At 36.0% G+C, this 26,935-nt stretch overlaps 1 protein-coding gene across 6 annotated transcripts in view; it reads left to right on the top strand.

Moving 5' to 3' along the window:
* TTC29 (tetratricopeptide repeat domain 29) overlaps positions 1–26,935 on the top strand; it is a 192,612-nt gene that overhangs the window by 84,735 nt on the left and 80,942 nt on the right. For all 6 annotated transcript variants that reach the window (XM_027652945.1, XM_027652941.1, XM_027652940.1 and 3 more), the window contains exons 4-5: positions 3,670–3,893; positions 14,003–14,188. In XM_027652945.1, the coding sequence (XP_027508746.1) occupies positions 3,670–3,893; positions 14,003–14,188 (410 nt within the window). The remainder of the gene's footprint in view (positions 1–3,669; positions 3,894–14,002; positions 14,189–26,935) is intronic.

Here is a 26,935-nt window from a genome sequence, read left to right as displayed (position 1 = left end):
CTGACGTAGGACAAGCGTGTGACACCTCACCAGATCCACTTGGACCTCATTTCATTGTTTTCCCCAGCCTGTGTAAATAAACATGGAGCAACATCCCAGGGTTTCAGCAGTGACAGGGCTGACTGTCCAGGCAGAGGATTCTTAGTCTCAGCTGGGTCTATGATAAGTGTTGTGGTTCTCATCTGTTGAATTTCATGGATTCAAAAAAACCAAACCACAACAAACAAACAAACAGAACAACTCTGGTTTTAATTAAACCCAGATTAATCGGTAGCTTTGTTTCAACCATAAATACAGAGATCTGCTCCCGAATTCGTTATGAAGTTAGTTTGCTTTAAAGAAAAATCCATCTGAGATCTCTTTCTCCTGGCGTGCACACGCGATCACGCGAAAGGGGAAGAGGACTTTCGGGTTTACATTCACATCACGGTTCAGTTTTAAAATAAAACACGCTTAACATCGCAAAACCGTGAAATGAACTCGCTCTAGTTCGACTCCTTTGCTCGCTTGCAGGCTGCTGTGCGGGCAGGACGAGCGTGTCCGTGTCGCGGTGCCCTGTGCGGGGGCACGGCCGGGGGGCCCTTTGTTCTGCCGCGCTGCCGCCTGTCCTGCCTGCAGTTTCCCACATTTCCAGTAGATGCCCCCAGAGACCATTAAACCCCTTGAACGGCTCCGCTCCAACCAGAGGAAAGGGCAGTCTCTTCCCATTCCGCTCCTGGAAGTAACATAATTGTCCAAAGGAAACCTGAAGTCGGCGCGGAAGCAATGCGGAAAAACGAACTCGCTTGTTTATTAGTAAATCATAATTTATTAGGTTGTAAGGTTCAAAATGCTTAGTATAAACAATCTTATTACAGTAGTAGAAACATACTGTTAACAGTTGGATTTGATAAAATAAATCATAGATCATAGAATATCCTGAGTTGGAAGGGACCTTAGTAATCAGTTTTTGATGTTGATATCACAAATCAAGTAATCTTTGGTTATCCAAAACATGAGGTGCTCTGTTTAACCTTAGATTTCATGACATCGTAGGAAGCAGGATGGAAAGGATTTCAAGGATTTATAGTTTATCACAAGGTATCATGAAAAGTTTATTACTGTCACCTACATCACACCTCCGTTTCAAAAGAACTGTTTGTTGGGGGGAAAAAAGGGCACCGGAATTTTCATCTGGAAGCACTTTGTAACGATTTCAGAAGTCATTGCCATGTCGAGCTCTCTTAGGTGGCACAAATACCATTCATCCCTGTGATATCATTAATCTCTTACCCTGTTTTATTGTTTGTGTGAGATCAGTCACTTGTGTCTTATATATTACAGAAACTTAAGGAAACAACTGTAGTAATATTTTCTGTACATAACTGAGAGATTACTTTTATTTTTATGCTACTAAATTTGAAGGGTTAAACAGTAGATAGCTTCATTAATAAAATGAAGCTAAAATCAGTTCTTTTTGCCTCAGAAAAAAATGTACTCTGTACAGAATGATTACTTCAGCATTATTTCAATGTCTTCATTAATTGGGATGGGATTTATTAAAAGACTATTGACACTGATTTTTAAAACTGATGTGTTTTACTATATGCTTTGTTTCCCTTTATTGGTTTGTTAACAATGCTTTCTAGTGGGGAAAATGTGCTTTGAATTCAAGTAAAATGCATCAGTCTACAGAAAATAACATGTTACATGGGCACAGTTTTTATATGAATCTCAACACTGTGCTCAGTGAGTATGCAGTGAGTGATAAAAATTAACTGAATGATATTTTGGTTAGTCACTGTTAAGATCTTTTAGCATTGCTTTTTTGTTTACTTCCAATATATCTAATGATCTAATGCGTGCACACATACATATATAGATCCCACTGTATAAATAAATATGCATGTATGTGTGCCTGCTATGCAGATTGTTATTCCACTGCTCTGAGTTATATTAATGTAGGATCCGGTCCTAGGCCTTTGGAAGTTGGTAGAAATTTTATATTCTTCAATCTTTTGTTAGATAGAATTTTAAAACAGAAAAAAAAAGTATTCCATATATAGAATAGAGAATACATTGCATGATATTAGCATAATATCTTCACAGTATTTTTAAGCTATATACTGTGCATTTGCTGTATGTCAAATATAGTGTATTCTGGCAAATTAAAATTTAAATGTTTAAAGATATTTCTCATTTACTTTTCTAAGGTAAATGTTGCAAATGTTTTCTGGTGCAGAACATCTTTTCCCTTGACTGTTTGAGCTATGTGTGCTTTTCAGTTGCAAAAACCATCTCTTCATATATTAAACATAAATTCAGTATTATCTAGTCTATATCGTATCAGAATTATTTAATATTTTTATGTTCAGTTCTGCAACTGAAATGTAAAAAATACATTGTGAAGGTTTAGTGTGCATCTGTGTAGTAAGAGATTTTATTTTGATTGTGTGAAATATGAAATAATGCAGATTATTTGTTTCTTACAACTTACATTGCTGTTTATTTCATTGCCATCTAGCTAAGAAGTTTTTCACATCACTTCCATCTTATCAGCATTGTTGAAGAACTGCAGAGGCTCTTTTCAGTCTTGAAGTATTAGTCTCATTAGGCTATTATTTAGTATAAAATCATCTGAATTTATTACATACACTATAAATCTCAGTTTTCAGAATTCCATATTTATTTTAAAGCAGCGGAGAATTTGAATTTAAGTAGATTTTAGTCTAAAAAGACAGTCTTGAAAACAGTTTGGAAACTTAGTGGAATATACAAAATAGAAATAACACATCTGGGTCCTTGCCATTTTACTGGGACAAAGTTTTGTTTTCCCACACTAGGTACCTCTGCCTGCAAACCTTTACATCTGTACCTTAGTGTTGCAGGCAGTCCCATTGGACTCATAGTTTTCCCCAGAATAGGACACAATGATTGTTTCATGCCCTGTAAAAGAAATATTTTTATTATTTCCATAAATAATACCTCAAAAGATATATTACCTCTTGAGAATATTTGATTACACGACTTTTTAATATGGACATCTTATCAGAGTTTATGAATGAGATAAACTTTGATATAAATTCATCATAGCGTCATTTGAGTGTAAAATTAGGGAGAAATTATCAAACTTTTGCATCAGTAAACCAGTCCCAGCTGAAGTTATATGCTAAACAGAAGCAAAATAATATCTAATGATTATGTTTCTGGCGTAGCATTTGTTTGACGTTTTAAACCAAGCCATCATGTCCTACAGCAAAACTATTTAACATGTACGTTGTTTTGACATGTGGAATGTGCCTCATTTTTCCCTGTGCACTGTCTTAAAGCAAACTAAGAGTTCATTGTGTTTTCATGAACTAATGTAAACATGGGGTGTTTTTTTCCCATCAGACAGCCTTTTTTACCAAATACCAGCTGAAGAATACCAGTGTATTTTTTTAACATGTTTTCAAAAAATATATATACAGGCATTTATTCATTATTGCCATATTTACTTCCCTGGGGTATGGCATTTGCAATCGTATTATAACAGATCACTTTTTGAGCGGGGGAAATACATACCCATTCCCTGCTGCTGAACTGCAGAGGTCTCTTCTTGAAAGCTGTTTTAGTTATCTGTACTTATTTGGTGAGGTGGAGAACAGAATACAGGTTTAAAGGCTTAAAATCTCTCTTTCTTATTCCCAGTAACAGGAATTCATACACGAAGAACATCTGCATAGACATGCTGCGACGGGGTTATCACAAGTCCTTCTCCGAGCTCTTCACTCTGATACAGAAGTGGAATGCCTTGAGGGAGGCTGCAGGGCCTGGGTCAGCCATATGGCATGAGAAGTCCCTGGAGGAGCAGCCTGATAAGCTGGATCAGCTTTACCACTTCCTGACCAGGGCTGAGGCAGCCCAGCGAGCAGGTAAATGGGGGGATTGTGGGTAGCGGAGCAGCGGGAGCCGCAGCCGCGAGTGCCTGGGGGAAGCTTCCAAATTGTTTCATGTATGAATTTGAAGCGTTACTGCATCTTAGCACATTTCAGCCTTAGTCAACTAAGCTGTATTTATAGAACAGATGATTAGGAGCTGCAGATATCAGGAGAGGTTTTGTGAAGGAAACGAAGAGGGAAAAACATGTAGTGTGCATTATGACATCATCAGAAATGTTTGATGTATTTATAGCTTTGATAACATCTCAATTATTTGCTAATAGTTTCATTATTTGTTGGGGTTTTTCTCTACTGATTTGAGTGGCTGGTTTTGTATTAGAAAAATTTAATAGGTGAAATGCTGTTTCATACAGTAATAGTTTTATAAATCTGATTTTATTAAATACCCTGCTAACTGTGTTTGGATTTGTAACTGACTTAAAAAGGACTGTGAACATGTCAAATAACATATAGCACACAGATGTAACATGCCACCTGTGAATTACTAGATATTAGTGAAGACATAACTCCAAATTACTGTATTTTCTCTATTGCCTACTATTTACTAAGCATTCATATTTATAATTTCCTTTTACTATAAATAGTAACATAACTTACTCCATCTTTCTGTGTTGGAATAGTTATAGGGATGGAGGCAGATAAAGCTCTAACTGCAATCCTGTTTCTGACTGAGTTGATTTCACTGTAGTTGGCTTGTTTCAACTTGCATTTTGATCATTGCAAATATGAAAATCTACAAAAAAAGCTTGTGAGTTTGGGCTCTAAGTTTTTTAACTGAAATGTAGAAAAGGACATCTTTATTTAAAAAAGGAACAGCAGAAGAAACCATTTCAGCTCTTAAAAAAAATGTTCATTTAAAAATGTTTCTTTTATCTGTGCCATGAAAGTCAAAAGTTGTGTTTCTTTATTTAGTTCCCAATAATTCTAGACGGGAAGTCTAGCCAGCCACAACTGGAAGAAATCTTCAGATTTGTCTGGACTATGACTAAAACCTGAATAGGTACCCCCTAGTTTGCAGAGCATAAGAGAGGAGTTTTGTGTTTGGACTACCCTGACAGAAGCATTCTGCCAATACTTTGATGGTCAAAAAGTAATGGACATGGCTTGTCTTGATGGACCTGCTGCATGCAGCTGCCTGAGGAGAACATTTTGCCTTCCTTCAGTGCATGATATTTTTCACAAGCTGATGTGTGACAACAGGGTTGGCAGATGCACTCCCAGAGAGTCAAGGTGCTGCTAGCTGGGCAGTTCCTGCCACTCTGAAAGGCAGGGCCCCTTTCTCTCACTGAATCCAGCATTTGCTGTGTGCTGGCCTCTGTGAGTCTTTCACCTCTCACAGAGACAAGGTACCACCAGCTGTCTGACTGATTGCACCTTGCCTCTCCCAATTTCACCTGTTAAAGTTGGCTAAAATGAAAGAAAAGAAAATCATGACAAAACGTACTGATAGAGTTGGCAAGTGTCTTTACTGAATTGCTAGATCAAGGTAGTTTTGTTTTTTTTTTTTCACCAGTTTCAATGCAAACCTTTGCACAAATCCCTTGTTTGTATGCAATGAGGTGTGAGTCGCCTGGCACAGGAAGGGTTGGATGCTAATTCATGTTGCAGGTCTGAGAGCTCATAGTGCTATGAAGATACATGTGAATTGTGCAGCTCATCAAACACTAATTCAGTAGTTCCACTAATCCAGTTACTCTCTGATTCTAATCAGATTGCTTGGGGCTCTGGCTTATGATCTCCTGACAACTCCAGTTGACACCATTTAAGAAACATTCAGCAGTTCACCTCAGCTGGAACTTACCATGATGTAGCAGCCACTACAGCAGCTGACCTGAATTTGCTTTTCAGCTGCCACAGTTCAAGCTTAAAAGGATGAAAGTAACATTTAGGGCAGCAAATTGGGAGAGATTCATAGTGTGGTTGATGTTACTAATATTAGGCAAGCTGAAAGTTTACCTGTCTCAGGTATGCTGTCCTGAGCTAACAGTTGTGCTGGAAAAGAGATAGCAGATATAAATAATGAAAATAAAAAATTCATTACTTTTAAGTTTATTCATGAATTGAAACTTAGCGAAATGATTGGTTTTGAACCAGAAGTGGTAAGTGGAAAAGAAAACTTCACTTACTCTGTCACTAAATAATTTTCTTATTTGTCATTTGATTTTTCTCACCTGATATTTTTGGATCACAGAGTGTTGCTGTCTTAACTGTGAATATACCTAGAACTGCTAGGTTTAGAGTTTTAGGGTACTTACAACAGTGCACAGAGCAATCTAAGTGTTCATTTGCTCTCTATGTTTATTGTTGGAAAATGTTAATGTTTTAATGGTTTTGCTAGTTTGTAGTTATAGGACGGTACAATGCTGGACATAAATTATTTGCTCGAACAGAATCAGCACCATCCACAACAAAGTGGAGACTGATATCAAAGAGTAATTACTTTCTTTACTGCTGGGTTTGAAAACAGTGACATTTTGTTTACCAGCATTACATTGTACAGACCAATTACCTTTATATACACCACTGAATGTTCCCTCTGTTTTCATTTTCAATGTAACATTTTGATTAAACTTCAAATCATACAGGAATTGTCTTTTTTTAATTGCCTATTACCAATATTTTACTGTGTGCAAAGAAAATACCTCTCTTCTGTCCAACTTAATCTTGTTGTTCTATTTGAATATCTCCCAAGTACTTAAAACTACAGAGCTAGCATTAATCCTTGCAGCTTCTCAGAAAAAGAGCTAACAGAATTATGTGGCCCCAGGTACAGCATTATCCTAAAAAGACTGGCAGAAGTATTGGCAATACTTGACTCCTATTTGATCTTTTTTTATACAAATAATGTAAATGTTTCTGACCTGAAAATTGAGTTGTTTTTAATTAGTCCTTGATGTTCCATCATTATCCTGGACTAACCTCTCTTTTTGCTAGTTCTGGTTTCAGTACCTTTCAGGAGAAAAAAAAGAGGTAGTTTAGCTGTTTAAATATGTATAGTTGTGGGGCTTTTTACAGAGGAATGCAGGACAAATGCCAGAATAATGTACCTGCATAGCTCAGCATTTGATGTATACAGTAATTTCTTGTCACATTTATGAAAATGTTGAGGGTTCTTTCAAAAGGCAAGTTTTATATTTTGAGGCCATGGAATAGCCTGCCTGATTGCACTGTTCAGAGTAATTTCACTTAAAGGTATAACTGCCCTTGAAAGGTCTAACCCAGTGCTGACAGGTTGTTGTTGCTATCCCTTTGGAGAGCCACAGCTCCCAGTGTAAAGTGTACCTGGGACAACAGTTCATTACAATGATGATGTTACTGTTCCTCAGATAAAAACATTTAGAAGTGAAATTAAAACCTTTGAGCTGTTACTTGCACTGATTTACGATATAACTGTAACTGATTCTTTAAATCATTGCTTGGCTGCTGCAGACCATCTTATTGTTTTAAAATGCATTGCCAGTTTACTTGTTGTGTCTGTATGCTTATTAAGCTAGTCCATTGTTTGAATCATCTCTTCAAGGTATTGTGTAGCTCCTTTTATTTAGTTAATTAGTTAGGTAGCACTGATTCTACGAGAGGAATGACTGATAGTATGCAGGTACTACTGTAAAGTATCATTTGCATGTCTTAGGCTGAGGCCAGCCTCTTGGTGGAGGATTTTGTCAACCTAACTGTCAGCTGGCTCAGTAGTATTTCAGAAACACTTGGAAAGCATTGCTCTTGAGATTACATCTGAATTACATATTGAATGTACGTTCAAGTCCTTACCTTGGACTAGCAGAGGCCTCGAAGTGCTGATGTGATCAGTACTTGGTAGAGCAAGCTGATTCAGTTGTAGAAGTTGAAGGGAATGCAAGGCAATTTACAGTTCAAGAACAGTTAAAGGAAGAGATGTCTCAGCTGTTGACTCTGCTTTGCCAGAGCAGGAGAGCAAAACCAGGGAAAATGCCACAGTTTGCTGCAATGTGCTGAGCAGTCAGCACTGTTTGGCAGATCACTGTGCCAAACCAAGGGATGCAGCCTGTGCTTGGGTATGAACATGCCTTCAAAAGAGCAAGATGCTGCTCATTAGCTGATCACCGGGGCAGCTGCTGAAGAGTAGGACTTAAGACCTTGAATCTGTTGCCTTTCTGATATTCCATCTGCTCCTGGTTCCTGACCCCATTCAACCTTTATGACATGCTGTATGCTAAATGCTCAATCTCTATATGTGCTGGAGTCTGCTGACCCTTGTTCTACAGAGTATCAGACACACAGAATTAGAAAAAAGTGCTAATTTGGCTCTTTTTTTCCTCACTTTAGTGTAGAGGAAACTTTTGACAATATGAGTTAGTGTTTGTTTTTGTTATGAAAGATGTCTTTTCATAAAGTATATGAAGAAAGCGTGAGTATTTGATGTGTTTGCACTGGATAATCTTTCTTTGTCCAAAGTATTTAAGGTTGAAAACAGTTTAGCATTTTACAATGGAAAGCTTTTCTGTAAGATTTCAGACTTATGCCTTAGGCTGCACTAGAAACATTGCAATAACCATATTACCCATGCTATTTTGAAAAAAAAAGAAAAAATGGAGAGAGGTCATGCATTAAAAGAGAGAGTATAAACATGCCAAACCCTCTTTTAATATTTGCTTGGATGAGGCATAGTTTTGCTTGATTTTGGGGAAATGGGGAAAGGAACACTGTTTAATTTTCTAAGGAGGTCTGTCGTTCTCCACTTAATATTTTATCACAGGAGAAAACGCAGCAGTTGCTAAAGACCAGTGGATTTTGTTATTTTTGTAATTATTTTACAAAAACTTGAAGTGATTCTGTCCAGAAAAGAAGCCAAACCATCTCAAATATAGCCAATTGTGGAATTAATCATTGACTTCAATGGAAGCAGCATTTCTTGGAAAATTTCTGTAATGTGTTTTCATTGCCAATGGCTTGAAGTCTCCATTTAGCTTTCCAGATTACCAGTTAATTGCCTTATATCATTATCACTAGATAGCTTTGTTCTTACTAGTAAAATTGTATCCTGACCATTTCTTTAGCATCTTTGTACAGATTGTACATTAATTTATTATTTTCCCTTTATGTATCCAGCAGTACATAAATTAGAGGGAGCGGTGTGCTCTGTGTACACTCTGGGAAACAGGCTCTGCCTGAAACTGGGTAGTGTCATCATGCTAACAACTCACAGAAACCTTGCTTCATTTGTTCTTTTTCTCTTTTCCTGGTAAAAAGCTTATCCATTTATTAATAAATTCTCTGGAAAAAAATGAATAATTAGGTGGGCCTCTACCTGTAGATGTAGAGGCAGGATTGCCTTGAGCAAGCTAATGGGACTGATTCTTTGCCATGAATGTTTATTTCCATGCAGGTGGAAATAAACTAATTGCAGCACCACGTTCTATTGCAGTTTATGCTTCCTTTTGATCCAACAGCCTCCATCCTGGATCTTTCTTTGTGTGTGAATTCTTCAAAGCATCAGCTGTCTTGCTACTAAGTCACTGATCTCTCTGGCAAAAGAAAAATGAAACTTCCAGCATTAATAGTGTCTCATTCTGACATCAAAAATTACTCCTAGTGACTTAATGGGCCTTAGGGCACTCCTTTATATGTCTTCAAGAGTGAATGGTCAGTTATAATCAAGTCATACTCACTTAAACCAACAAACTAAACTGGAGGATGAGCGTTAACAGCTGTTGAAAAGCTTCCGTCTGGCCTTTGTCAGGAACAAATAACTGACTGGTGTTTTTTGAGTGGAAAATATTGAGCCAGAAATGAATGTTGAAAAATTTCTTTCCAATACTTGTATTTTAAAAATGAGTGCAAGTTCTTGTTAATGGAAAATGGGACAGCTGCCTCTATCTTTTATTCTTCAAGGAAAACACCAAGCCAGGATGTCTTTATGATGTTTTCATCAGTTCTCTAAAGACCTTTATTGTATTTCTTTTCCTTTCTTCTGTTACATCCTGTCACAAAGGAGATCATACAGATGTGGCAGCAGTTGTACTTAAACTTCATAGTATGGCTTGCAGACCTTCTACACGGTTTTTTGCCTTCATTTTAGCTCTGCTGGGGTTATCATACTCAAACTGCACCTCAGTGTTCCTGTGCATTGCACTACTTAGTAGTTGTCTGACTGAACACAACAAACATGCAGATGTGGTTTTGTTTGGATCCTCTGTTCCATGCACACCCCTGCTTGCCAAGGGAACAGTTCCTGAGAAGAGCCCAGGAGCAAACAAAGATTTTGTTCAGTGGGCTAATCAGGGTCTGTGGGTTGTGCACAATAGGGGGAGATGCCACTTGGCAGTTGAGGTGCACTTGAAGAGATCCTTATACAGAGCAAGAAATACCATATGTGTTTAATATACAAGATTTCAGTGGAAATAAAAGTACTTTGAAATGTTCTGATCAAACAAAATGAAAGTCCATTTTCTCTAATTTATATTCGGTTACAAACCCATAAAAATATTAAAATGTTATAAAAGAAATACTGCATAATTACATGACTTCTAATTTGTTTTCTGCTTAATTTTTGTGAAATGTTACTTCCTTCAATTTTGCAACTTTTCACTGAATAAATGCTTTGTTGAATAATTGCCCATAAGATGTGTTTTCAGATCTTCAAATCAATCTAAAACTGTTAACAAACAGGCTTCAGCATCTGCTCCATCAAGTTTCATTTGCTCTTTGTGGCTGCCATCTTTGGGTAGACCTTCTTCACAGCTTTCTCACAATCCTGTGGCTAAAGTGTTCTGGAAGACCTGGATTTAGTTTCCAATGTTTTATGAAATTGATGTAATTTTTGGAGGATAAATGGGATCCAGCCACTGGACCTTTTTCTATGTGGTTTCTTAATTGTTTCTTATTTAAAAACAGGAATTTGTCTTGCAGGAACTATTTTACAATTGCTTGTGTGATTCAAGCTTTTCTCTCTGTTCATTCTGTGATACAAACTTTTCGTTCTGTTCTTTCAGTATCACATGCCAGTGCTGTCATTCCCTCTCTGATAAATGCTGCAGATAATTTTTTTTTTGATCAACAGATACATAAATATGACTTGTTCACATGTATTCTATTATCAGTTGTAGAGAACTTTACAAAATCAGAGAGTTCAAAGCTTTAAATTCTAAACTACTTCTTGGAGATTTTATAGAAGACTGTATTTACCTATTCCAGTGTTCTTCTCCTGAGGAGGTAAAAGTTCACTTTTACCAAGTCTGACATGCTGTCTTTACCACTGTCAGAATAACCTCAATTAATTTCTTGATTGGTAAATCAGACTTTGAATCCAGAAGACAATATGACTTACAAAATCTGGGTTTGGGAGTTTATGTTATGACCAACATATCTGGTCAGCCACTGTCCGAGACAATGACAGAGAACTGGTTGTCTTTGTGCACTTCTCATTGTTATTCCCTGGCAGGGTAGTCATCAGAGGGTCACATTAAAGTTCATTCAATCAAAGCTGTGGCAGTAGCTATAGTCTGCCTCAGGTCACTTCCATCTCCTGGGATTTGTAGGGCACTACCTGAAGTTATTTGCGTAATTTTATCTCGCATTAGTGCCTTGATACTTCATAGCAAAGATTTCAAAGGAGCAAATCTATATGTAGTGTTTTCCCCCAATGACAATCCAATTATCTCTTCTCTTTCTGTGTTATTGCAACCATTTGTATGTATCCTCTGGTATCTTCCGAGTTCATTTTCACTCAGCTGTAATCTGTATGTAATGTGTATTGTTATCTTTATGTTAGTGGTTATAATTAGGTTTTGTATTTCTCTCTTCATGTGGTTATTTGCTTGTGTGCTTGTAATTGTCATGGGAACCTCTGTCTTTACTTATGAGATAATCTCTGAAAGAACTCCCTTGTGCTGCAATAGTTGTTTAAGTCAGGATGAGATGAATGGATCTCAGCCAAGAAGTAACTGGTTTTCTTCATCGAGAGTAAAGGTATCCCAGATAACTTGTATCTGTATCTAAATTGGTTAGTTTGTGTAAATCCTAACTATGTCTTAACTTTTTTATGTGTGTATGGTCCTGGTTTTGGCTAGAATAATTTTCTTCTTAGTAGATGCTACAGTGCTGTGTGTGTCATTATCTATATTATATCTACTATAAACATATATAAATATAGGCATGTATATCTGTGCACATACACACAGATAAATATATGTATATTAAGCCCAGCCCAGTTTTGTTACTTCCATTCCAGTATCACTTGCAGAGATTTTTATGAGGCTATTGTACAAAAATTGTCTTAATTTCTCATATTTATATGTTTAATTTTTATATGATGTACACTCCTGGATGTTCTGAAGAAGAGGTACCCAAGAGGTACTTTTTTAGTCTTGAGGGGGGAAAAAAAAGGCATGAAAACTCACTACTGTGAAGAATGTTGATTAGGAATACATGAAGTCTATATATTAGTAATTAATTCCTCTCAAAGCTAAATTTCTAAACTTAAGCTGATGTTTTGGCATGTTTTGGTGTAAAATCTTAGACACAAATGATGAGATGATAATCTAGACGTAATTTCTGGGTTATTTCTACTTTAGTGACTGTAAAGAGATTGTGAAACACTCGTTTCTTGAAAGAGATGTTATTTAAAATACGAGAAATGGAAATGCATATAAAACAAAGTGGTTCAAAAATCGTAATTTTATATATTTTAATGGGAGCTATAAATGGGAGCTATAAAAAGGAATATGGTGTTGCCACTTCGTAGAGGGGAAAACTCGGAGAAAATAAATAGGAAAGCAAAATAATAAATGAAAAAAAAAACCAGAAACAACAAACAAAAGTATTGTTTTTTCTTTCCCCCCTTTTCTCTCTTCATTGAGCAAAAGTTACAAATGGCAGAACTCCCAGAAGCAAAGCACTTCTGTTCACATGTCCAGCTTAACCAAACAGCCTCTCACCTGCCGCAGGACCTGTGGCTCTTAACTCCTTCTTTACCCAGCTACACAGAAATTCTTTTAAGAACTGACTGTTTGGCTTGCATTCATGTAATAGCCACAAACACACTAAGTAGCCTACCAAAACTGAAACAGAATTTTAGCTAATTATTCCATTTCACATCTGACATGAGCAGAGCTTGCAAAGAAAATTAATTTAGTTTAGTCAGTGATAAATTTTGCTGTGAAACTTATAAGTTCATACTGTACTTTATTATCTGTTAGATTTTTCAGCATCACTTAAGGAATAGATATTTCAAATTCCATTTAGGTAGAAACAGTATGATAAGATTTGTCAGGAAAATTTTAGATCTCTACCACAAATTAATAAAGTTTTGGAATAATTCAAATCTTGTGGATTTCCTTTTTTTTTTTTTTTTTTGAAGGTGATTTTCTGAGAGAAATAACTCTAATTCTGTTGAAGCTCTCATTCTATAATTTTAAATTGTGAATAGTATATTTGTGGATGATTTTGTAATGCTACTTAGATTTCAGACTGGCAGTGCTTTTGTAAATTTTAGGGGTAATGTGTATTCATCTAGTTGTCTGAGATGATAAAGAGCGACGTCTAAACTTCAGATCATAGAGAAGATTGGTGACTTTCAGTCTCCCCTGCTTTCCACATTTGTTCTGAGAGCAATACCTTGGTGAACTGTGGGGTTTTTTTCAGGGCAAGGTGTGCAATTTCAATTTGTCCTTAATTTCTAAGAGTGGTAAGGTACTAAACATGGGAGCATACATGAAAACTCAAAGACTTTCTTGTTAGTCTTATTTAGAACATTTAAAGTTCTCAGAATTAATGCTTTGTGTTTGCAGAGTTTGGGCTTTTTTAAGCTCACTCTAACTTCTAACTAGCCAATGTCTTATCCAGGGTCTGTGTGTTGTATTTAACTGAACTTTGGATTTGCACACAGAAATGGGAACAAAAATGTGTTTTCAATTGTACCTAATTTGTAAGGTTATAATTTTCCTCTTATATTTCTTTGAGTGGACGTGTAGGAGAACTTGGCGGTGTTTGAATGGTGGATATATAAATAGCTCTTCATTTTCATTATATGATCATTGCTATAACATGCAAGGTTTCTGAAGGCTGATGATAATCTAATATTTTGATTGTAATTTTTGTTTTTAAAGGGCTCTATGAGGAGGTGTACGATAACCAGCTTAACTTGGCCTGCTCTTTCGAAGACCCTGAGGACAAATGGTTAAGTGAATACTTTTATGAGCAATGCTTTAACACTGCTCAATTAGTAAAAATTGATGGGGGGAAGAGAAAGGCACAAGCACATGTAAACATGGGCCTCATCAATGAGGGACACGGTAAGTCACTGAGATGATAAAACTGCATTGTATCAGCCTTGAGACAGTTATATTTGGCTATTTATGTTTCATCACAGGGCACAATATTTCAATATTAATTTGTTTTGGAACCAAAATTTAAAGTAATTTTTAAAACAACAGTTGCAATTTCAATTTTTGGAGCGTCAAATAAGAAGGCAAAGAAGTCTGTAATTATTCACAGACTCACTTCCTCTGACATTCTGTCTGCAGTTGAAAGTACTCCATCAGATGAAATACAAACACAAGTTTAAAGGGAGCATTTTTTTTAGCACAAGGGTTCTTTGTGTTGGACATTATTTCTTTTTACTTGTTTTTGACAAGAGACTGGTAACGCTGCCTCAGGCCACAGGTATTTGAGTAGGATGGCATCTGCATTTACACAAACTGGGCTGATTTAAGAGGTAATTCAGTTTAATCCTGTTTCCAATTTATACTTAGATAAACAGTATATATTTTTGTGTACTTTTTTTAAAACTTCCTTCTGGTTCTCTTGACTGAAAATGACACCCTGTTTGTTTGTATGTGACTGCCACGTTGGTGTTTGCTTCAGACTTACACCTTACCACAAGCTCCGTTTCTCCATCTGTGCATCTGTATCCTTAAACTGGGACTTTCTGAAATTAGAAAATATATCTATAGAAGTAACTAGAATCATAGAACAGCCCAGGCTGTTAGGGACCTCGAAAGATCATCTAATCCAACCTTTCATGGGAAAGAGAGTCTGGATGAGGTTATTTTAGCACCCTGTCCAATCTCATCTTGAAAACCTCCAGTGATGGGGACTCTGCCAGGTCCCTGAGGAGACTGTTTCAGTGAACAATGGCTCTCACTGTAAACAATATTACTTTCTTATATCAAGATGAACCTTGTTTCTGTATTTAAAAGCACACATTGCCTTCATGGCAGAGGGGTTTGTGTGTGTATAGCAGTCTGAGTATGAAAAAGGTGTTTTCCTCTGTTTGCATAAAATCCTTTCATGTTGTGGGAAGACAAGCAATAAGTGAACCTCAAGTAATTGAATAAAACCTGTCTTCCAGTTCCAATTCCTAAGTGTACTGCATACCTAACTACTGCTTAAAATATATGATTTGTGTAGTCACTATGTTTTTGTTTCGAAGTTTGACTGTGAGTTGAAACAATTCCAGCTCTAAACTCAACTTGTCGCTGGTTTCTCAAATAGAGTGGCTTTTCTTAAACAAAAGAAGAATCACAGAAATTTAAATATTTTGTGGAAGCAGTCTAATTCCACTAAATGTCTGACAGATTGGGAAGGTTTGAAAGATGTCCTAATTTCCCAGCAAAAACCTGGACATGAAACATAAAGCATGCAACCTTTCTCTGTTTTGCTTTGTTTTAATTGAAATGTTATTGCCCTGGTTTTTACCGATGTTCTCTTAAAGCTGAAACATCATACCTTTTTTAATACTTTCTCACATGTTTTCTAGGCTACTGGTCATTCACACTGTTTTCCTGTGAACTGTTACCGTAACTTTCTTGCTTGCAACACGCAGTCCTGGATTCAGTTTTAAAATTTGAACTAATTGAACTAATTTAAACTAAAATTTGAACATTAATCAATAAAATAGAAGGATTACTTTTCTTGTACATTGCATTTTTATTTGTGTCTTCGGATATGATATATACATTCTATGTTTCATTATGAACTGCATACTCATATTTGGTTCATGACTTTAAGTAATCTCTAAATTATTTTCTGAAGAGCTGTTACCTGACTGTCCTGTTCTGTGTTCTGAGATCACCAGTTAACTGTGCCTAAATGCAATTTGTTGCTTTCTCTTTGCACTGAGTAGCATCCTTGTGTTTTGGTGGTGGTTTCTAGAAATTGTCAGGGTTGCTTTGGTTTCTGAAGTTGTCCTTTTATGTCTCTTCTTCCTGGTTTGGTATTGTTTGAACATTTAAAAAGCGTCTTTCTACCCTGTAATTGAGATCCTTTAATGAAAATACTAAGTAATAAACTGCATATAGCTTTTTCCATGCTGAGAGAGAACTACTGATAACCAATGTCTTTATAGGATTTCCTAACTAATTTGTGCTCCCCATCTGTGGAGTCTGACTGTTACAAATATTTTCTTTCCTTAGAGAGGGAGAGGTAAAAAAAATGAAAAAGCTGAGATAGTAAGCAGGATTTGCTTTGAGGTACCACTGAGAAAAAAGACAGCAGATGTATTCCATGCACTTTGTATTTTCAAGGGTGAAAAATTGATTCAAGGGTGAGTTCTGATTGCAGAAAAAGTGTGAGAGCAGATGTTGGGTTAGCATTGTATAAAACCGCATGAGTGTTAATGGTGTTACAAGTAAAAAGTTTAAACATACTATTTTTATATTAGGACAGAGACTCAGCTTTTTATAGCTTTTCTGTTCAGTTATCTGTGATGCTGTAATCTAATTTGTGATCTGAATGAGTCACATACCCACTTCTAGGGGTTATATACAGGAATAGATACACATGTATAGACATCTGTGTGTACATTAATGTACATATATATATATATATAGGAATATGTACATCTACCAATACAAATAGATGGATGTCTGTGTAGGTATGTGAATGATTCCTAACATTTATGAGATACTTCATCTGATTTAAATTGTCATATCTATATTAACTGCCTTGATTAATAGTGCAACCAGGAAAATAGGTGAATTTGCAAGAATGAAATTAGTCTCAGAGACATACATGTGTGCACCCTTTTAGATGTAAATATCTCATACCACTTCTTTTCAGTTCTCTCATCCAATAGTGTATTTTTCATTACTTGGGAAAGGAAGCTGTCTATATATACTTAGGACTGATTGCTTGGGAGTATAAAGTTAAACATTTACTTGTAAAGATTGTTGTTTGCCTTGGAAGAAAATCAATAAATTTGCTGGGTAATTTTTGTGTAATCAAATTTAAAGTTCCTTGACTTTCAGCCTGGTCCCTGTCCTAGGGGCTGGATATAATCTGATGTTCATTAATCTTCAAAGCTAAATATTTGAGGTGTAGACTTCAGTCATGATATTTGGATGCAGACGATTAGTAGCTGCCAGGAAGGGAAAGAAAACAATAATAACTGAGTAGCCTGCTACAGACACAAATGGAACATTCTGCTTGGAGCAAACATGATTTTAGTGGAATTTCTTCACAGAATGAGATTTTTAACCCCTTCCCTAAAGTACTCCGTTTGTAAAATAAGGTCTCTGTTTACAAATGAGATGCTATTCACTGGTTATTGTAGGAGTCTTCAGCTTATGATACTGTTCAACTAGCTGTGCTCACCCCATAGTTTGTCTTTCCTCAGAGGGCTGATAAAAAGTTGGTTTATTACTTTAGTTACTCATTATTCTACTTGAGATACTCATTTATTACTTTTCTCATATAGTTCTTAAATGTGCTGGTGTCACATTAAACACACTGAAAACACAATAACATATTATGTTTTCTCACATTAAATCCAACATTACTTGTCATCTAAGTAAGCACAGTCTTTGTGACAGATTTGCCATTAAGTAAAATCAATTTAAAAAAATATTTTTCCTTTTCTGCTTTGAATGTGCTTTCGGAAGTAATATCAGTCATTATAAATGTGTGCATTTTTCTGCATATCAGAGAGTTGTGAGAGATTAATATAGTGTACTTTCTGCTAAAGTTAATTGTGAACGTCAGGTTTATGCTGCTGTATCTTGCAGAAGAAACATTCTGAGTGTTCTGATAAACATAATGACTAATGCTAGTTTGTGTAAGTAATCACTGCAATATTTGAGTGCTGTCTGTTTTGTGTTAAATGGTTAACACCTATATGCATGAAGTGATATGTACCATAGATATAGGTATCCCAAAGTTTCAGACAACTTATATCAGTAAAAAAAGCAGTCCAGGGGGAAAAAAGGACTTTGTACTTGTAGTGGCTATTTGCTTTAAATAGATTATAACAAAATTAGATATATTTCTATATTATTGAAAAGCATAATAAAAATGGACATCTGAAAGCGTACTTGTCCTGAAAGCAGCCCTCAAGACCACTGAACACTACAGTGTTTGTATAAATGTATGTATATATGTGCATGTATGTACACAGCTACATACACATGCATATATATGTACACACACATTCAAATATAGCCAGTACTTTAGATGCCAACATTTTGATCTTAATGTCAAGCAATTCTGCGTTTGTGAGAGAAGCTTAAAGGTGACTGATTAAAACATCTGATGGTGTTTTTCTAATACAGATGCATGACTGTTCTTTCCTTAATTTGCACCCTTACAAAATGATAGTTTAGTGGCACGTTGTCAGTGGGACAGTGGAACAGGAAGAGTGACATCGAGGTCTCCCGAGGAAGGAACAAGATCATCACTATAGTCTTATAAATATCTACCCTCTCACCCTCAAATGAGGTTAGGATCTCTGTGCTCACCTTTCAGACATTGGCAGCAAAGGTGGATGTTCACAGGCCACCGTTGCTTTTCTGCACGAGTAAATGAAGCAGTGCCCCAGGATGTCTGGGAACATTGGAACACACTGGTGCTGAAATGGCGTTAATAGTCATGCACGTGCTTTTGGCTTGTGCTAACTTGGACTTCCCTGCCCTGCAGTTGTTTATGGGCACAGTTTGGTAATTAGGAGTGTTGCAGGGACTACTGCTAACAGGCAGTTCGCAAACGGCCACACTGTTTTGAAGGATAAGAGAGTTTACTAGGGAATCTGTTGGTTGCAGTGCCTGGAAACATTTCTGGATACATTAAAATAACTAATTTGAGAAGGCATATAAGTATCACAGTAGAGTTCAATGAATAAAACTTTCACAATGAATTACAAAAGTGTATCAGTACCATGCCAGAAACTGCATCTCCCCTGATATGAGAGCTGTGAAAATTATGCTGTTAGTCTCAATGCAGTGGTGACTTTGAATTAGTCATCAGATTTATATTCTGCTGGCACATAAGGATCAACAAAACTGGAGGTAATACTTCATCTGAAATTTTTAAAGACTGAGAAGATTGAAGGCAGGCAAAACTAGTGAGAGAAGGGGACCAAATGCAAAGCAAACAGTAGTGTTAGATATCTCAGTGCTGATTCCTGTAACATACAGCTAATCCATAAACCCAATTTTGTCCATTTTTGTGTGGTTTTTAGATTGCAAGTCTTAGGAGACCCTGATAAAGAATTCTTTTAGTCCTTTTTAAACTAAGCTTAGACATTTCAAAAATCTGCCATATTCTGCAAATTAATGAAGCATTTTTAAGTGTTCAGTGTTAAGTGTTCAGTCCTAATCCCGTTCTGCCTTGATTATAAGCAGTGTTAAGCTCCCATTGGTCTTCAAACAGACCAATGGGATGCCAAAGCTGCTCACTTTTGGTCCTTCTACACCTACCCCAAACTTATTAATAAATTGGACCTGATTTAGGAGAAAACTATAATTGTTTTATCTTTAACCATGGATAAAATATGGTCTATTTCATATGTTGAAATTTGATATAAACTTTTCTGGTTGAAAAGCCTGGTCATAACAAGGGACTTTAATAATTTGTTATGAAAAAAAAAACCACCACAGGATTCTTGCAGACTTCTACAATGTGCATTAAGACCAAGATGTAGAATTTTAGCAATCATCTTATCATACTGTTGAAATTAATGTTTTTAATCAAGGCATTGCAAAAGTTGGTGGAAAGATTCTGATTGTGTTTAATGGGCATTTCACAGAATGATTAGATTGGAAGGGACCTCTGAAAATCATCTAGTCCAACCTCCCTGCTAAAGCAGGTGTACCTAGAATGGGTTGCACAGGATGGCTTCAAGCTTCTGAAGCTTAAGTATTAATTAACAAATGTATTTGGTGAACAGCAACTTGAAGACAGTTCAGAATATCTTTTTGGTTTGGAACATAAAAAGTCTAAACTTTTTATTTTCTTCTTGTTAGCCAAGAAATTATTTTTATTCTTACTAAGAAATTGTTGATTTTGCATTTTCAATTGTTTATGGCAAGTGTTTTTTAATTGAAAACTGTAATGTATAAATAATTGAGAGAAACTCAGCATACATTCATGAGGATCTATGCAGAGGAAATATGCACGTTTAAGCAGAATTTCCCCAATTGGTTTGCCTTCAGGCAGAAATAATTTATATTCAGATATAAAAAAGAGAATGTTAATATTGCAAAATGAAGTACTAAAAAGGTTTAAAAAGGCAAAAGTTAAAATTGCTTATGAAATTTCATATGCTTTTGTGTGTGTACATTTTACAAGTTTATTTTAATTGCATAAAAATGTAATTTCTTTTGCTATTAAGAGATTCCTAAGTATATCCAGAATAAAATTCATTGGTGGGATGGGTGTTCACCTTCTAAATTAATATAACTTTATATCTGTGCTGCAAGTCTGCCAAGCCCACCTAAGTAGAAAATCCTCATTATGCTGTATAACACAGAAATGTTCTACTTTATAATCTGATTGCAATATTGCAGACAGCTGATAAATAAAACAAACCAGAGGAACAACATTTGTAAAGAGGGATTAATTTCTTTCTTACTACCTGTGGAGTGCAGAACTGTTACTGATAAATAATATTGCTGCATTTGAACTCTCCAATCTGCCTATTTTAGCAGTGTCATGTTTCCAACATAAGGTGTATAACCAGTGTCTAGAGGTCTCCATTCACAAACCTGGGTCTGACACTGGCAGAAGGCAACCTAAAATGGATCCCATCTCTTTGTTCAGGAAGAAAAGCAACTCAAATTATCAGCTAAAAGCTACCAAGACCTTTCTGGTTTTGTCTATTCTTGTGTCTGTGTTGGAGATTCCTTTTTGGAAGCGACTTCTTCTAGTTTGAAATGATACCTACTTAAGTTTGTGATTTTTGATAAAATATGAACCTCATAATTATTTTTTATAATGGCATTTGTCATAGTGTGGAGCAAAAAGAGGAAAGGGATTTAAAGATATAAATTCCTATGTAATTTTTTTTCATAGGAAGCTTGAGTGCCACTCAAAACATGGCAGTGGCCTAAAGGAGAGTTGCAGTTCTAGATATTTAGAGACTAAATATCCTTTCAGGCAGGAACCACAGTTTTGTTGTGCATTTATGCAATAACATTTCCTGTATGCTTCTATAGCATTTGTAAGGTTCAGTGTGTGCTGGGATAAACTAAAGGGTAGATGAGGACAAGCTGCTGACTGGCCAGCACTCAGTTGCTGACTGACCAGGCAGCATTCTGCCCTCTACGATGCCTACAGCAGGGTTCAACCTGTTTTCTGTCTGTTTGGAATTTGGATCAATGTCTGTCCTCAAACTACTAACTTTCCCTAAAGTGGTGGAAACTTACTGTCCTACTGACTTCTTACCACATTTGGTTGAAGTTCACTCCAGAACTAGTTGGAGGACAGGATGATCACATAGGCTTGTTCCCTGTGGAGACTAACCCAAAAGTGTCTTTTTGTAGTGTTCGTTGTTTGGAGAGAACATATATATTTATATTACAGACCACATCCAGAAGTAAGCAAATACCATTGATTTATCATCATATTCCCTCCTCCTCGCCCCATGTTGCATATCCCAGACTGCTAACTTCTAAGATTTATTCCCAGTTGTGATTATTTATTCCAAAGAACTTTCAGAAAAAGATGTGTAGGAATAGCTCAGACCTGCAAACATGTTCACATTTCCAAATCCCATACCTCTTACTACATAAACCTGTTGCTAAATTTTAGGTTCATGTAGAGACATATAATTAAAAAAAGTCTCCACATCAGGGAACTTTAGAGACAGAAAGAAGCCTTTACTTAATGGGATATGGAATTCTACATGCCTAGTTGGACCTTTTAAAACACTTTCAGTGTTTTAGTTGATAGATTTTCATCATATCAACTGAAGCTAATTCTCCTTTGTTGTGACACTGTATCACAACGTGGTTGTATTGGTTTCTCCTTGCTTAGAAATGGAATACATAAGTTAATTGTGAAAAACTTGATTGTAGAGCATAATTTAAAAAGTTTAAGCAGTAACTTGCTAGGAGATAAAGTCTTTGGATACAATGCTTTTCTCTGTCAGTCAGTAGCAGTCAGAAGTGACCATAAGTCCTGATAGATTCTTGGGGAGGACAGATTTAAAAGGTTTATGAAATAATTGAACTCATCCACTTGCAAGTGCAGAAGGTGGTTCCCCAGTAAATAACGGGGTTGTTACTGTTCTTGAACTAGCAGGTACTGTCTTGAATTGTTGTTATAGCAATTAGGAATGTTTTCACCTCAAATTAGTATAGTCTTATGAAAGTCTGCCTGGTGAGTTAATAAAATATTCTTCATGTAAGTATTTTTATTCTAATTTTTAAAGGTATTGGTAGGCAATGAAGATGTTTTGAATAAGAGAATTCTGTAACATTCTTATTTTCACTTCTGAAAATAAATTCAGTAAAAATGAAATACATTCTTCATGCTTTTCCTTCATTTGATTTAAATCAAGGTTTATTATTAAGTACAGGGAAGTAATAATGTTCTTTACACTATGGAAAAACTAAGTTTTCTTAATCCTTTCACTGTCACTGCCACTTTCCTAGCCTAGTTCTTCAAATAGAGTGCCTTTCAGTTCTGATATAACACCTGGGGACAGGTCTGTATTCTTGCTTTGTAATAAGGTCTTCAAAATATTCACAGCAGTGCTAATTCTAAACTGTCCTTTGCATTTTCATTAAAATTTTCACATATGAAAAAGGTCTTAAATTAGTTTCTGTTCTCAGGTATTTGGTGATTGTAAAGTTCATTTTCAACTAAGTCCAAGCTACTAAAAAAGTATTGCTATTTACATTGAACTAGGAGAGGTGTTGTATCAGAAACGTTTTAGAAAAAACATTCTATGTATGCTTGAATACAATGTGTAGCACTCAGTTGAATTGTTTATATAGACACTTCTGTAAGAATCATATTCTAAATGTTTTTGGTATCAAATGTTGCTCTGTTGGCTTCATGTGCATGTTCATGAGACTGTGACATTTAATGAAGAGATCTTTTTAAAGTATTGATAGCCATGAGTAAATTATACTATGTTTGATCTGTGTTAAAGATTCAAAGTCCAAGATCTTTGAATAGAACCTAGAATAAAAATGTAATTAGGTTACATCCCTAAAGTCTGATATATCTTTAAACAAGACTGCAAATGAAACTTTATTAAAACTTCAAATGAATTATTTCTTTGCTTTTTTAAATTCTTTTTTCCTTCTCTTCTCTTTCATGTCTATTACTGACATTGCTGCTTGTATTTTACCTGTCTTTTCCAGGGTGTTTTAATTATTTACTGGTTAATGACTAGTACTGAGATGAAGCTGCCCGCTCACTAACAGACTTTTTTTTTTTTCTTGGCTTCAAAGCTTTGCAAGGTTTTGGACAACTGTAGCTGGACCAGCAGTTGTCATCATAAACTTTCCTGGAGGCAATGTTTCCTTTTAGTAATTGATAAAGGAGATTTTCTGTTTCCAGAGGTGCCTTCCCAGTGTCACTTAGAGCTGATTGGGGTTGCATGTGCTCAGCCATTACCAATAATCTCCAGAAGTCACAGGTAAAACAAATCTAAAGCTGTTAATAAAAATATACCTTACTCTTCAGGTTGTTTGGGACCTTAGCAGGTCATTAGTCCAGCCTGCTACTCAGATGCTTCTGAAGAAAATCATCTGCACAACAGAACAGCTCCGGTGCTGGAGCGTTGCATCTGACATTAAATTTGTTATTGGAAGCTATGAAAAGTAAGGGAAATTGGGTAGAATCTGAATAAAATGTAATTACTGCAAATAAAAAAAATTTAAGCTGAGGCAAGTATTTGACATGAGTTAGCAAAAAAAAAAAAAATTTAATGAAACTAATCTGCTTCAGTGACACTGTGTTTAGAAGATAATGATCATATTAATCATTGAGATTAAATACTAATATAACTTGTTTTCGTTTAGTTCTGTTGAACTTAAAAAACTCTCAAGCCCTGAAAAACAGAACTGCAAAGTATGTGCCATTCATCATTGAGTTCTCAGCTCCCTTCCCTCTCTGCATTTAGATATCCACCTACAGACATTGAAATATTTGTGAAACCTGAAATATGAGCGTCCCACTGAGTGTGGACCTGCTCTTATCCAGAGCCTGGAGCCTTACAATGTGAGCTTCCTGAATACATTTTGCATCTTAGGTAGCCTTTGCATATTGAAAACACTTTGATGCTTTGCAAACATGAAAGAAGGCTTGAATGTTATCATGAAGCAAGAATTCCATTCTCTCTAAAATGAGTGTGTTATCATTCAGCTGATGTTTAACATCGTTTGCAATCTTGTCCTCTAAATTAAAATTTATATATATATCAAAAAGTGTTTATTTATATATAATCAAATCAGAAGGCAGCATCTGACAAATATGTTAACCTAAGAAGATAAAGGAATTTTAATTGTAAAGCAGAATTTTGTGTGTTGGTTCATTTGAATATGAATGTAAGACAGACAAGTAAGTGGAATTTTCATATGGGACCTGTTCAATTGTCAGGTTTTTTTGGGTTTTTTTTTTTTTTTGTCTTGCTGGTCCACAGTACACTATCCCCTAAGCAGCTGTCATTTCAGCTGCCTGTGGGAAAACCTTCCTTCTTTGCAGTTCAGTAGTGCTGGCAGCAGAAGGGGAAGGGATTAGAGAGCAGGCAGGCAAACAACCAGAGAAACCAGCATTACCCCCAAGTACCAAGGTATCTGTTGGAGAGCCCTTTAAGCAGCACATTTTTAGAACACCTTTAATATTGTAGTGAGTTGATGGAGTGTTATAGCATGCTGTGGAGTGTCCTACTCTGGGTGTTACAGTCTACACTGCCCCCTAGGTTTGTATAGGTATATTTTGAGTATTTGAGCTTTAAGGAAAGTAATTTAGGTCCTCAGGAGACAAGACTTTATATGCTCTAATGCTTATTGGATTACTGTAGTTAATTTTTTTGTTTCAAGCAACACATACTTATTTAAGTAATGTGGGCAGAAACAATGTATCATCCTCTAAATTGCAATACTGAGGATTAGCCCACTAGTTCTTGACCCAGACAATGGAAGATAAAATACTGTCTTTTTGCACTGCAGTCTCAGTCCACCAATGCCATATCTCAGGTTGTGTAATGTTCAACTTTCCTTTTATCTCTTTCTTTCTCCTTTGTGTCCTCAAGGCTTCTGCTTCTCAGACATGCTCTCAGTTGGCCTTAGGCAGTTTAGACTCCAGGTGAGATCTACTGTTGTATTGTCAAACTGGGGAAATGGTCATTACAATATTCTTATGAACTACCTGTGTCATTTTGCTAAAACTTCCTGTAGAATCTTTCTGAAAAAGTATTATCAGCTCCTGTAAATTAAATTAATATGAATATTTATCCATTATCTTAATACTCACTTTGATTATTGTCTGATGATTGGTTGTGTTCTAGAGGGATCTTGTAGAGTTATGGAACCACGAATTTTATCTTAAATCCCTTCCACAATTTTTTTTGTTGCTTTTCAACCGGCACATACAGTCAGGTTATTGCATCTGAGAGCTGCTCCAGTGACTTCTGTGCAGTTCATTTTACCTCAGTAGTCCAAGATGGTTCAACTATTTACTGAATGAGAGCCTTGCTTTGTGATTCCTGTGAATACACGTTTGTTGTAGACTTATAACAACCTCCGTAGATAGTGGCTCACACTGGAAACTGTGACAGATTCTTAACTATTTCAGCATGAATAGTGCTACCATAATTGTCATAATTGAACACAGGAACTAAGATTAATACAAGTAGTCCAGGCAGTTAGACTGAAATGTAAGCCTACATCTTTTCAAATGATAATAACCTTTTCGGTGTTTTGTTACTATTAGCTGCTGCTTCAACCAGATTTTATGTTCATGTTGTACAGTGAAATAACCGACAGCAAAAGATGTTCTAGTTCTAGATTAAAACATACTATAATGTGCTCAAAGCTTTATTGTCCCTTTAGGTTGTTGTTTTAAGCTACAGTGGAATATTTTCTGAAGTCCCGAACAACTGTTTCCAATTTAGAATTAAATGTGCTTTCTGTTTATAGTAGTGCTGCTGAAGCAGGGTACCTAACAGACCTGTCACTTTTCTTGGGCAATTGTTTCTGTAGCAGTATTTTCATTGGTAAATATATGAGCTGATAGCAAAGGAAATCATTAGGTGCTCTCAGTATTGCTGAGGCATGGAGCTAGAGCAGGTCAGTCACTGCATTTTGCAGATTGTGACATTTTAAATTACCTGTACGCTACTGGAAGCAATCTGTGGACCTAATTAACATCTCACCTAATTAAAGTTAGGACCGTATGTAGAGAATTCTAGATAGTTTTGCACTGCCTTTATTTATTAAATATCATATTATTCAAATTAGCATCTTTAATTTCAGTATTGAAAACTTCAGATTTGTGTGCTGTTTTCTTAAGTGGGAGTAACTTTTTTTTTTTTCTCCTTCAAGTAATCAATGCACTGCTGAATGAGTTCATTTTAATGCACTCAATCATGCCTCTAATGTTTGTAGCTTACGGGCGCAAGCATCAGTAATGCAGGAATGTTATATGGCTTTAGTTTGGGCCATTTCATAAAATATTCATGGAATCAAAAATGTGCATCAAAATAGCGGCTGGGAGAATTACATTTATGTGCCTGCTTTTATGGCAGCTTCACATTTAAACCCATTTGTGTTAATATCTAGTCAATCTTTCTACTTAAAAAAAAAAAGGCAAAA

This window comes from Corapipo altera, unplaced genomic scaffold (genome assembly GCF_003945725.1).
Source record: "Corapipo altera isolate COAL_440 unplaced genomic scaffold, ASM394572v1 69, whole genome shotgun sequence".
Lineage (NCBI taxonomy): Eukaryota > Metazoa > Chordata > Aves > Passeriformes > Pipridae > Corapipo > Corapipo altera.
This window is presented reverse-complemented; position numbering and strand designations above follow the sequence as displayed.